Source organism: Phoxinus phoxinus, assembly GCF_949152265.1.
Source record: "Phoxinus phoxinus genome assembly, chromosome: 24".
Lineage (NCBI taxonomy): Eukaryota > Metazoa > Chordata > Actinopteri > Cypriniformes > Leuciscidae > Phoxinus > Phoxinus phoxinus.
This window is the reverse complement of record NC_136899.1, coordinates 386,888-399,387: the sequence shown is the minus strand read 5'-3', so window position 1 is coordinate 399,387 and position 12,500 is coordinate 386,888. Positions and strand designations below refer to the sequence as shown.

Below are 12,500 nucleotides of genomic sequence, written 5' to 3'. Positions count from 1 at the left end.
GCCTTCAAACACTCATTGACCAATCCTAGCTTAGCAGCGGTTTTTATTTATTTTTTAGGATTTTTTTATTGGAATAACGATAATAATATGAGAACACAGTCATGCACAACACTTGAATCTGTATCTGTATCTTAGCAACTGTTGCCGTCCGCTGTATGATTTACTTCTTTTTCAAATGCAAAATAAAACTATGAAAACATATGAGGAAATATTGTTGCGGAGTAATAATTGAACTATGTCTTTAAAGAGCAACAAGTCAAGTCAGCTTTTTATTTCTACAGTGCTTTATTTATTATTATGACTGATTTTGTGGTCCAGCGTCACATACTTAGAGTTAGCAACTGTAGCCAAGGGGGGCGGAGCTTAACGAAGGGGTCGCTGTGGACTTTACAGTTACAGAATAATAATGTGAGATGAAAATCACAGCAGAAGCTCCTCACACACACCGCCGTCGCTCTCTTCATCCGCAGTAATGATGCGGAACAGTAAAGAGACGCTGGGAATTGACAACTGCATCCTAGAACAACATGCATTATTAAACCTGGCTCTGCTTGTTTTGACACGTTTCAGAGAGCGAGTGTTAATCGGCATCAGAAAACTGTGTGTTTGATCGGCTTTCAGCTTCTGCTTTATCCAGCGCCACTGAAGGATTCAGAAAGGTTAATGTTATAGAGTTCGATTCTAAAGGAATCCAGATCTGATTCTTAGAAATGTGAGTTTAAGCTTACGGTTCCAGGCAAGCGTCTGATTGGCTGTGGTTTCGAGGCTCAGCCAATCACAGCGAGTGTCCTCGAGGGACAGAAACCGCCTGGAGCTTCCCATCAGCCATTGCACCATCTCGACCCATGAAGCTTATTTATTCAGCACCACATTTCTATATTTCAAAAGATTATTGTTCCATCACGCACAGTCTGAGAATCATTATGCTCTGCAGTGTGGCTCCAGCAACTCTGTGCTGTGTTGTGCTGTGTTGTGTGTTGTGTTGTGTGCTGTGTTGTGTTGTGTGCTGTGTTGTGTGCTGTGTTGTGTTGTGTGTTGTGTTGTGTGCTGTGTTGTGTTATGTGATGTGTTATGTGCTGTGTGCTGTGTGTTGTGTGCTGTGTTGTGTGCTGTGTTATGTGCTGTGCTGTGTTGTGTGCTGTGTTATGTGCTGTGTTATGTGCTGTGTTATGTGCTGTGTGTTGTGTGCTGTGTTGTGTGCTGTGCTGTGTGTTGTGTGCTGTGTTGTGTGCTGTGCTGTGCTATGTTGTGTGCTGTGCTGTGTTGTGTGCTGTGTTGTGTGCTGTGCTGTGCTGTGCTGTGTGCTGTGCTGTGCTGTGTTGTGTGCTGTGCTGTGCTGTGTGCTGTGCTGTGTTGTGTGCTGTGCTGTGTTGTGTGCTGTGTTGTGCTGTGTTGTGTGCTGTGTTGTGCTGTGTTGTGTGCTGTGCTGTGCTGTGTGCTGTGCTGTGTTGTGTGCTGTGCTGTGTTGTGTGCTGTGTGCTGTGCTGTGTTGTGTGCTGTGTTGTGTTGTGTGCTGTGTTGTGTGCTGTGCTGTGCTGTGTGCTGTGCTGTGCTGTGTTGTGTGCTGTGCTGTGCTGTGTGCTGTGCTGTGTTGTGTGCTGTGCTGTGTTGTGTGTTGTGTTGTGCTGTGCTGTGCTGTGTTGTGTGTTGTGCTGTGTTGTGTGCTGTGTTGTGCTGTGTTGTGTGCTGTGTTGTGTGCTGTGTGCTGTGTTGTGTGCTGTGTTGTGTGCTGTGTTGTGTGCTGTGTTGTGCTGTGTGCTGTGTTGTGTGCTGTGTGCTGTGTTGTGCTGTGTTGTGCTGTGTGCTGTGTTGTGTGCTGTGTTGTGTGCTGTGTTGTGCTGTGTTGTGCTGTGTGCTGTGTTGTGTGCTGTGTGCTGTGTTGTGTGCTGTGCTGTGCTGTGTGCTGTGTGCTGTGTTGTGTGCTGTGCTGTGCTGTGCTGTGCTGTGTTGTGTTGTGTGCTGTGTTGTGCTGTGCTGTGCTGTGTTGTGTTGTGTGCTGTGTTGTGTTGTGTGCTGTGTTGTGCTGTGTTGTGTGCTGTGTTGTGCTGTGCTGTGCTGTGCTGTGCTGTGTTGTGCTGTGTTGTGTGCTGTGCTGTGCTGTGTGCTGTGCTGTGTTGTGTGCTGTGTTGTGTGCTGTGCTGTGCTGTGTTTTGTGCTGTGCTGTGCTGTGTGCTGTGTTGTGTGCTGTGCTGTGCTGTGTGCTGTGTGCTGTGTGCTGTGTTGTGTGCTGTGTGCTGTGTTGTGTGCTGTGTGCTGTGTGCTGTGTTGTGTGCTGTGCTGTGCTGTGTTGTGCTGTGTTGTGTGCTGTGCTGTGCTGTGTGCTGTGTGCTGTGTTGTGTGCTGTGCTGTGCTGTGTGCTGTGTTGTGTGCTGTGTGCTGTCTGATTGGCTGTGGTTTCGAGGCTCAGCCAATCACAGCGAGTGTCCTCGAGGGACAGAAACCGCCTGGAGCTTCCCATCAGCCATTGCACCATCTCGACCCATGAAGCTTATTTATTCAGCACCACATTTCTATATTTCAAAAGATTATTGTTCCATCACGCACAGTCTGAGAATCATTATGCTCTGCAGTGTGGCTCCAGCAACTCTGTGCTGTGTTGTGCTGTGTTGTGTGTTGTGTTGTGTGCTGTGTTGTGTTGTGTGCTGTGTTGTGTGCTGTGTTGTGTTGTGTGTTGTGTTGTGTGCTGTGTTGTGTTATGTGATGTGTTATGTGCTGTGTGCTGTGTGTTGTGTGCTGTGTTGTGTGCTGTGTTATGTGCTGTGCTGTGTTGTGTGCTGTGTTATGTGCTGTGTTATGTGCTGTGTTATGTGCTGTGTGTTGTGTGCTGTGTTGTGTGCTGTGCTGTGTGTTGTGTGCTGTGTTGTGTGCTGTGCTGTGCTATGTTGTGTGCTGTGCTGTGTTGTGTGCTGTGTTGTGTGCTGTGCTGTGCTGTGTGCTGTGCTGTGCTGTGTTGTGTGCTGTGCTGTGCTGTGTGCTGTGCTGTGTTGTGTGCTGTGCTGTGTTGTGTGCTGTGTTGTGCTGTGTTGTGTGCTGTGTTGTGCTGTGTTGTGTGCTGTGCTGTGCTGTGTGCTGTGCTGTGTTGTGTGCTGTGCTGTGTTGTGTGCTGTGTGCTGTGCTGTGTTGTGTGCTGTGTTGTGTTGTGTGCTGTGTTGTGTGCTGTGCTGTGCTGTGTGCTGTGCTGTGTTGTGTGCTGTGCTGTGCTGTGTGCTGTGCTGTGTTGTGTGCTGTGCTGTGTTGTGTGTTGTGTTGTGCTGTGCTGTGCTGTGTTGTGTGTTGTGCTGTGTTGTGTGCTGTGTTGTGCTGTGTTGTGTGCTGTGTTGTGTGCTGTGTGCTGTGTTGTGTGCTGTGTTGTGTGCTGTGTTGTGTGCTGTGTTGTGCTGTGTGCTGTGTTGTGTGCTGTGTGCTGTGTTGTGCTGTGTTGTGCTGTGTGCTGTGTTGTGTGCTGTGTTGTGTGCTGTGTTGTGCTGTGTTGTGCTGTGTGCTGTGTTGTGTGCTGTGTGCTGTGTTGTGTGCTGTGCTGTGCTGTGTGCTGTGTGCTGTGTTGTGTGCTGTGCTGTGCTGTGCTGTGCTGTGTTGTGTTGTGTGCTGTGTTGTGCTGTGCTGTGCTGTGTTGTGTTGTGTGCTGTGTTGTGTTGTGTGCTGTGTTGTGCTGTGTTGTGTGCTGTGTTGTGCTGTGCTGTGCTGTGCTGTGCTGTGCTGTGCTGTGTTGTGCTGTGTTGTGTGCTGTGCTGTGCTGTGTGCTGTGCTGTGTTGTGTGCTGTGTTGTGTGCTGTGCTGTGCTGTGTTGTGCTGTGTTGTGTGCTGTGCTGTGCTGTGCTGTGTGCTGTGTGCTGTGTGCTGTGTTGTGTGCTGTGTGCTGTGTTGTGTGCTGTGTGCTGTGTGCTGTGTTGTGTGCTGTGCTGTGCTGTGTTGTGCTGTGTTGTGTGCTGTGCTGTGCTGTGTGCTGTGTGCTGTGTTGTGTGCTGTGCTGTGCTGTGTTGTGTTGTGTGCTGTGTTGTGCTGTGCTGTGTTGTGTGCTGTGTGCTGTGTGCTGTGTTGTGTGCTGTGCTGTGCTGTGTTGTGCTGTGTTGTGTGCTGTGCTGTGTTGTGTGCTGTGTGCTGTGTGCTGTGCTGTGCTGTGCTGTGTTGTGTTGTGTGCTGTGTTGTGCTGTGCTGTGCTGTGTTGTGTTGTGTGCTGTGTTGTGCTGTGTTGTGTGCTGTGTTGTGCTGTGCTGTGCTGTGCTGTGCTGTGCTGTGCTGTGTTGTGTGCTGTGCTGTGTTGTGTGCTGTGTGTTGTGTGTTGTGTGCTGTGTGTTGTGTGTTGTGTGCTGTGTGTTGTGTGCTGTGTGCTGTGTGTTGTGTGCTGTGTGTTGTGTGTTGTGTGCTGTGTGTTGTGTGTTGTGTGCTGTGTGCTGTGTGTTGTGTGTTGTGAGCTGTGTGCTGTGTGTTGTGTGCTGTGTGTTGTGTGCTGTGTGTTGTGTGCTGTGTGCTGTGTGCTGTGTGTTGTGTGCTGTGCTGTGTTGTGTGTTGTGTGTTGTGTGTTGTGTGTTGTGTGTTATGTGTTGTGTGTTGTGTGTTGTGTGCTGTGTGTTGTGTGCTGTGTGCTGTGTGTTGTGTGCTGTGTGCTGTGTGTTGTGTGTTGTGTGCTGTGTGTTGTGTGTTGTGTGCTGTGTTGTGTGCTGTGTGCTGTGTGCTGTGTGTTGTGTGCTGTGCTGTGTTGTGTGTTGTGTGTTGTGTGTTATGTGCTGTGTGTTGTGTGTTGTGTGCTGTGTGTTGTGTGCTGTGTGCTGTGTGTTGTGTGCTGTGTGCTGTGTGTTGTGTGCTGTGTGTTGTGTGTTGTGTGTTGTGTGCTGTGTTGTGTGCTGTGCTGTGTTGGGTTTCCGCATATCCTCACGGACGCGCCGTCAGTGTGTGTCTGAGAGATTCGGCACTTTATAACGCGGCTTGGCTCTGTAAACGCTCTGGAGGCGTGTGAATATTTAAGTGTGTGTGTGTGTTTGTGTGTGTGTGTGTGTGTGCTGACTACAGCGTCTGACGCCCGTCTCCTGCAGTTTGACTCAGTTGTCATTATTCTCGGACTCCGCATCTCATTATCTGAAGGTGCTCGTCACTCGCTGGCTCACACACGCACACACACACACACACACACACACACACACACACACGCACGCACACACACACACACACACACACACACACACCAGTGTCTGGACAGTGGGCTGATACCGCCATGTTGTTCTGCTAGTCTGGCCTTCAGAAGCCAGCGCTGAGGTTTATTTTCATAATCATCTGTAATTGCTCTTCTTCATTAATGTTTCATGAGCTTCGGTTCTGCAGGAACAAACGTCTGGTTAGATTCCACTCCGCTCTCGCTCTCTAATTCCCTCCAATGTAGATCTCGATCTGCGGTCCTGAGGTCTCGTGTCTGAACTCCAGAAGCAGACGTGTGGATAATGCAACATCATAACATCTCCCGCCAAAGCCCTGCAGTTATTCTGCTTTCTCTTCTAAAAGCTTATTTATTTATTTTTGATCATATTATTTTCTGTTTTTATGCCTTTTTTTTAATTTACCTTCAAATTACTAGATTTGAGCGATAAACAATAAATAAATAAATAGTAATATTAGCACATTCCTCACATTCTTACAACTTAAATTCAAAATAACTCACAGTTTCAGCTCAAAATATCTCACATTGGGTGTGTATGCATTCAGATACACACTATAGAATATTCTTTAGTGACGGTTTAGCACTAGAAGTTTTGAACTGACGCCGAGGGAAGGATTTATAACTTTTTTACATTTCAACCACAAAACTCCAAGAATCCATTACATTTTGTGTGTGTGTGTTCGTGGTTCGAATGCGACAAAAGTCCCTCTGGACTGTGTGTGTGTCTCCTCATGAGTGTGGGGGTAAACTGAGCCGCTGGACTGTGTGTGTGTGTCCTCATGTCCTGACACTTTCCCCTGACAGACTTCATCAGGATCTGTTGTGTTGACCTTTAACCTGTCGTCCGTTCTCTCTGCTAACCCTCGTTCTGTCTGTGTTTGTGTTTGTTTTTGTGTTTATGATTATGATTATGATTATGATTGTGTTTATGATTATGTTCCAGAGCTTCTTCGAAGGACAGGCGGCGCCGTGGGACTCGGCCAAGAAAGACGAGAACCGAATGAAGAACCGCTACGGGAACATCATCGCATGTACGTACAGAAGCGTGTTCCTCCAAGCGTGTGTGTGTGTGTGTGTGTGTGTGTGTGTGTGTGTGTGTGTGTGTGTGTGTGTGTGTGTGTGTGTGATGAGAGTCACTCTCTCTCACTCACACACACACACACACCGCGTCAGTGGTCATTATGAAAATGAGCTTATAGTAATTATGATGATTTTTCATGACGTTGCTGTAAGACAGTTTTCCCCAGGAGCCGCTGGGTGTGTGTGTGTGTGTGTGTGTGTGTGTGTGTGTGTGTGTGTGTGTGTGTGTGTGTGTGTGTGTGTGTGTGTGTGTGTGTGTGTGTGTGTGTGTGTGTGTGTGTGTGTGTGTGTGTGTGTGTGTGTGTGTGTGTGTGTGTGTGTGAAGCGGCGTCACATGACTTCAGTGTCTCTCGGACGAGACGAACCAAACTTACACAACATTGTTCAATCTCACCGTCTCTGGGATTAAAAATAGATTTCTGGTACTTTTTGTGATCAGGTCTCACTTTGTCTTCTGACAACCAGTCCCATAATGTAATATAAAATAATATAATATAATATAATATAATATAATATTATAACCGTTAATGTTCATGCCTGAGATGGTACAGAATGATGACTGTAACTGTGTGTGTGTGTGTGTTTGTTTCTCTCTTATGACTGTTTCTAATCTGGTGTGTGTGTGTGTGTGTGTGTGTGTGTGTGTGTGTGTGTGTGTGTGTGTGTGTGTGTGTGTGTGTGTGTGTGTGTGTGTGTGCACGCGCGTGTGTGTGTGTGTGTGTGTGTTTTCAGACGATCACTCGCGTGTGCGACTGCAGCCTCTGGACGGAGAGCAGAGCTCCGATTACATTAATGCTAATTATGTTGATGTAAGTATAAGTACACACATTAGCCAGAGCTTACATTACAGGTGTGTGTTTGTGTGTGTGTGTGTGTGTGTGTGTTTTAACTCAGTCAGTATCAGGATCACAGCTCCTCTTATTCTCGTCGCACACACATACACACACACGCACACACACACACACACGCGCGCGCACACAGTTAATCCAGATGCACGTCAGCAGAATTAGGATTAGATTTTCCCGCCCCAGGCGCACACACACACACCTCACACACACACACCTCACACACACCTCACACACACACACACCTCACACACACACACCTCACACACACCTCACACACCTCACACACACACACCTCACACACACACACACCTCACACACCTCACACACCTCACACACACGGATCCGCTTCTGTCCCGAAGAATATCCCGGAAGAGCATCACTGGGTCGGGAGAACAAGTGGATTCTGGGAGTTTCTGCATCTAAAGCTCACTAGTTTCATCAGAACATCAGATCCAGTCTCTGTTTACTGTCCAGTAGAATCGTGTTATATTGGGTCTAGTTGATGTTAAACGGGGAAAATTAAAAACAAAAAATGAAGAATTATTTTTGTTTCCAGGATTGATGGCAATTTTGTAACACATTAATAAGCCTTCAGTGTTCTGCCAATCATTATTACAGTCTCGGGTCTTTGGTGACCGGATCTACTTCTGCACAGATTAAACTCTCCTGATGATTTTATAATAAGCACAAACAAATCAAATTAAGCATATTTCGTAACCTTTTGGAACTTGTAAAGGTTAAATTTGAGCCGATGATTTAAAAACATCCGTCATCAGTGTATGAGACACCAGCGCCACCTTGAGGAATATAGCGGAATTACACCATCGAGTCATACTCGCACTGTTCCATTCCTCGGGTCGCTAGAGACGTGTTTTAAACATCCTCATAGGAATGAAGTGTGACATGATGATCAGTGATGACAGAAGGAGAATCCTGCAACGGCGGCACCAGCGTGTGTCTGCTGTTCTGGGGAAGTCAGGCTTTGCTAGATGAGGCCGAAGGCGGTTAATAACCATCATTTGTTTTATGGATGAATTCTCAGAGTAGATCATTAAAATATTTCGTCTCCGTCATAAGAAGAGTTACGTTACAGAAACACACGTACCTGAACCTGAACCCCGACTCACATCGACCACAGCAGAACATCTCAACCTCCCAAACATCTTCATCTCAACATCTTCATCATCTTCATCTCAACCTCCCGAACATCTTCATCTCAACATCTCAACCTCCTGAACATCTTCATCTCAACATCTTCATCTTCATCTCAACATCTTCATCATCTTCATCTCAACCTCCCGAACATCTTCATCTCAACCTCTTCATCATCTTCATCTCAACCTCCCGAACATCTTCATCTCAACATCTTCATCTTCATCTCAACCTCCCGAACATCTTCATCTCAACATCTTCATCATCTTCATCTCAACCTCCCGAACATCTTCATCTCAACATCTTCATCATCTTCATCTCAACCTCCCGAACATCTTCATCTCAACCTCTTCATCATCTTCATCTCAACCTCCCGAACATCTTCATCTCAACCTCTTCATCATCTTCATCTCAACCTCCCGAACATCTTCATCTCAACATCTTCATCTTCATCTCAACCTCCCGAACATCTTCATCTCAACATCTCAACCTCCCGAACATCTTCATCTTCATCTCAACCTCCCGAACATCTTCATCTCAACATCTCAACCTCCCGAACATCTTCATCTTCATCTCAACCTCCCGAACATCTTCATCTCAACATCTCAACCTCCCGAACATCTTCATCTTCATCTCAACCTCCTGAACATCTTCATCTCAACATCTTCATCTTCATCTCAACCTCCCGAACATCTTCATCTTCATCTCAACCTCCCGAACATCTTCATCTTCATCTCAACCTCCCGAACATCTTCATCTCAACATCTCAACCTCCCGAACATCTTCATCTCAACATCTTCATCATCTTCATCTCAACCTCCCGAACATCTTCATCTCAACATCTCAACCTCCCGAACATCTTCATCTTCATCTCAACCTCCCGAACATCTTCATCTCAACATCTTAACCTCCCGAACATCTTCATCTCAACATCTCAACCTCCCGAGCATCTTCATCTTCATCTCAACCTCCCGAACATCTTCATCTCAACATCTTAACCTCCTGAACATCTTCATCTCAACATCTTCATCATCTTCATCTCAACCTCCCGAACATCTTCATCTCAACATCTCAACCTCCTAAACATCTTCATCTTCATCTCAACCTCCCGAACATCTTCATCTCAACCTCCCGAACATCTTCATCTCAACATCTCAACCTCCTGAACATCTTCATCTCAACATCTCAACCTCCCGAACATCTTCATCTTCATCTCAACCTCCCGAACATCTTCATCTCAACCTCCCGAACATCTTCATCTTCATCTCAACCTCCCGAACATCTTCATCTTCATCTCAACCTCCCGAACATCTTCATCTCAACATCTTCATCATCTTCCTCTCAACCTCCCGAACATCTTCATCTCAACATCTCAACCTCCCGAACATCTTCATCTTCATCTCAACCTCCCGAACATCTTCATCTCAACATCTCAACCTCCTGAACATCTTCATCTCAACATCTTAACCTCCCGAACATCTTCATCTCAACATCTCAACCTCCCGAACATCTTCATCTCAACATCTTAACCTCCTGAACATCTTCATCTCAACATCTTCATCATCTTCATCTCAACCTCCCGAGCATCTTCATCTTCATCTCAACCTCCCGAACATCTTCATCTCAACATCTTAACCTCCTGAACATCTTCATCTCAACATCTTCATCATCTTCATCTCAACCTCCCAAACATCTTCATCTCAACATCTCAACCTCCTGAACATCTTCATCTTCATCTCAACCTCCCGAACATCTTCATCTCAACCTCCCGAACATCTTCATCTCAACATCTCAACCTCCTGAACATCTTCATCTCAACATCTCAACCTCCCGAACATCTTCATCTTCATCTCAACCTCCCGAACATCTTCATCTCAACCTCCCGAACATCTTCATCTCAACATCTTCATCATCTTCATCTCAACCTCCCGAACATCTTCATCTCAACATCTCAACCTCCTGAACATCTTCATCTCAACATCTTCATCATCTTCATCTCAACCTCCCGAACATCTTCATCTCAACATCTCAACCTCCTGAACATCTTCATCTCAACATCTTCATCATCTTCATCTCAACCTCCCGAACATCTTCATCTCAACATCTCAACCTCCCGAACATCTTCATCTTCATCTCAACCTCCCGAACATCTTCATCTCAACCTCCCGAACATCTTCATCTTCATCTCAACCTCCCGAACATCTTCATCTCAACATCTTCATCATCTTCATCTCAACCTCCCGAACATCTTCATCTCAACATCTCAACCTCCTGAACATCTTCATCTCAACATCTTCATCATCTTCATCTCAACCTCCCGAACATCTTCATCTCAACCTCCCGAACATCTTCATCTCAACATCTTCATCATCTTCATCTCAACCTCCTGAACATCTTCATCTCAACATCTCAACCTCCTGAACATCTTCATCTTCATCTCAACCTCCCGAACATCTTCATCTCAACATCTCAACCTCCTGAACATCTTCATCTCAACATCTTCATCATCTTCATCTCAACCTCCCGAACATCTTCATCTCAACATCTTCATCATCTTCATCTCAACCTCCTGAACATCTTCATCTCAACATCTCAACATCTTCATCTTCATCTCAACATCTTCATCATCTTCATCTCAACATCTTCATCTCAACCTCCCGAACATCTTCATCTCAACATCTTCATCTTCATCTCAACCTCCCGAACATCTTCATCTCAACATCTTCATCTTCATCTCAACATCTTCATCATCTTCATCTCAACCTCCCGAACATCTTCATCTCAACATCTTCATCTTCATCTCAACATCTTCATCATCTTCATCTCAACCTCCCGAACATCTTCATCTCAACATCTTAACCTCCTGAACATCTTCATCTCAACATCTTCATCATCTTCATCTCAACCTCCCGAACATCTTCATCTCAACATCTCAACCTCCTGAACATCTTCATCTCAACATCTTCATCATCTTCATCTCAACCTCCCGAACATCTTCATCTCAACATCTCAACCTCCCGAACATCTTCATCTTCATCTCAACCTCCCGAACATCTTCATCTCAACCTCCCGAACATCTTCATCTTCATCTCAACCTCCCGAACATCTTCATCTCAACATCTTCATCATCTTCATCTCAACCTCCCGAACATCTTCATCTCAACATCTCAACCTCCTGAACATCTTCATCTCAACATCTTCATCATCTTCATCTCAACCTCCCGAACATCTTCATCTCAACATCTCAACCTCCTGAACATCTTCATCTCAACATCTTCATCATCTTCATCTCAACCTCCCGAACATCTTCATCTCAACATCTCAACCTCCCGAACATCTTCATCTTCATCTCAACCTCCCGAACATCTTCATCTCAACCTCCCGAACATCTTCATCTTCATCTCAACCTCCCGAACATCTTCATCTCAACATCTTCATCATCTTCATCTCAACCTCCCGAACATCTTCATCTCAACATCTCAACCTCCCGAACATCTTCATCTTCATCTCAACCTCCCGAACATCTTCATCTCAACCTCCCGAACATCTTCATCTCAACCTCCCGAACATCTTCATCTCAACATCTTCATCATCTTCATCTCAACCTCCTGAACATCTTCATCTCAACATCTCAACCTCCTGAACATCTTCATCTTCATCTCAACCTCCCGAACATCTTCATCTCAACATCTCAACCTCCTGAACATCTTCATCTCAACATCTTCATCATCTTCATCTCAACCTCCCGAACATCTTCATCTCAACATCTCAACCTCCCGAACATCTTCATCTTCATCTCAACCTCCCGAATATCTTCATCTTCATCTCAACCTCCCGAACATCTTCATCTCAACATCTTCATCATCTTCATCTCAACCTCCCGAACATCTTCATCTCAACATCTCAACCTCCTGAACATCTTCATCTCAACATCTTCATCATCTTCATCTCAACCTCCCGAACATCTTCATCTCAACATCTCAACCTCCTGAACATCTTCATCTCAACATCTTCATCATCTTCATCTCAACCTCCCGAACATCTTCATCTCAACATCTCAACCTCCCGAACATCTTCATCTCAACATCTCAACCTCCCGAACATCTTCATCTTCATCTCAACCTCCCGAACATCTTCATCTCAACCTCCCGAACATCTTCATCTTCATCTCAACCTCCCGAACATCTTCATCTCAACATCTTCATCATCTTCATCTCAACCTCCCGAACATCTTCATCTCAACATCTCAACCTCCTGAACATCTTCATCTC

At 45.7% G+C, this 12,500-nt stretch overlaps 1 protein-coding gene across 10 annotated transcripts in view; it reads left to right on the top strand.

The window, feature by feature from the left end:
* Positions 1–12,500, top strand: part of ptprma (protein tyrosine phosphatase receptor type Ma) — a 234,079-nt gene that overhangs the window by 200,936 nt on the left and 20,643 nt on the right. For all 10 annotated transcript variants that reach the window (XM_079602203.1, XM_079602210.1, XM_079602209.1 and 7 more), the window contains 2 exons: positions 6,093–6,180; positions 6,962–7,038. In XM_079602203.1, coding sequence (XP_079458329.1) covers positions 6,093–6,180; positions 6,962–7,038 — 165 coding nt within the window. The remainder of the gene's footprint in view (positions 1–6,092; positions 6,181–6,961; positions 7,039–12,500) is intronic.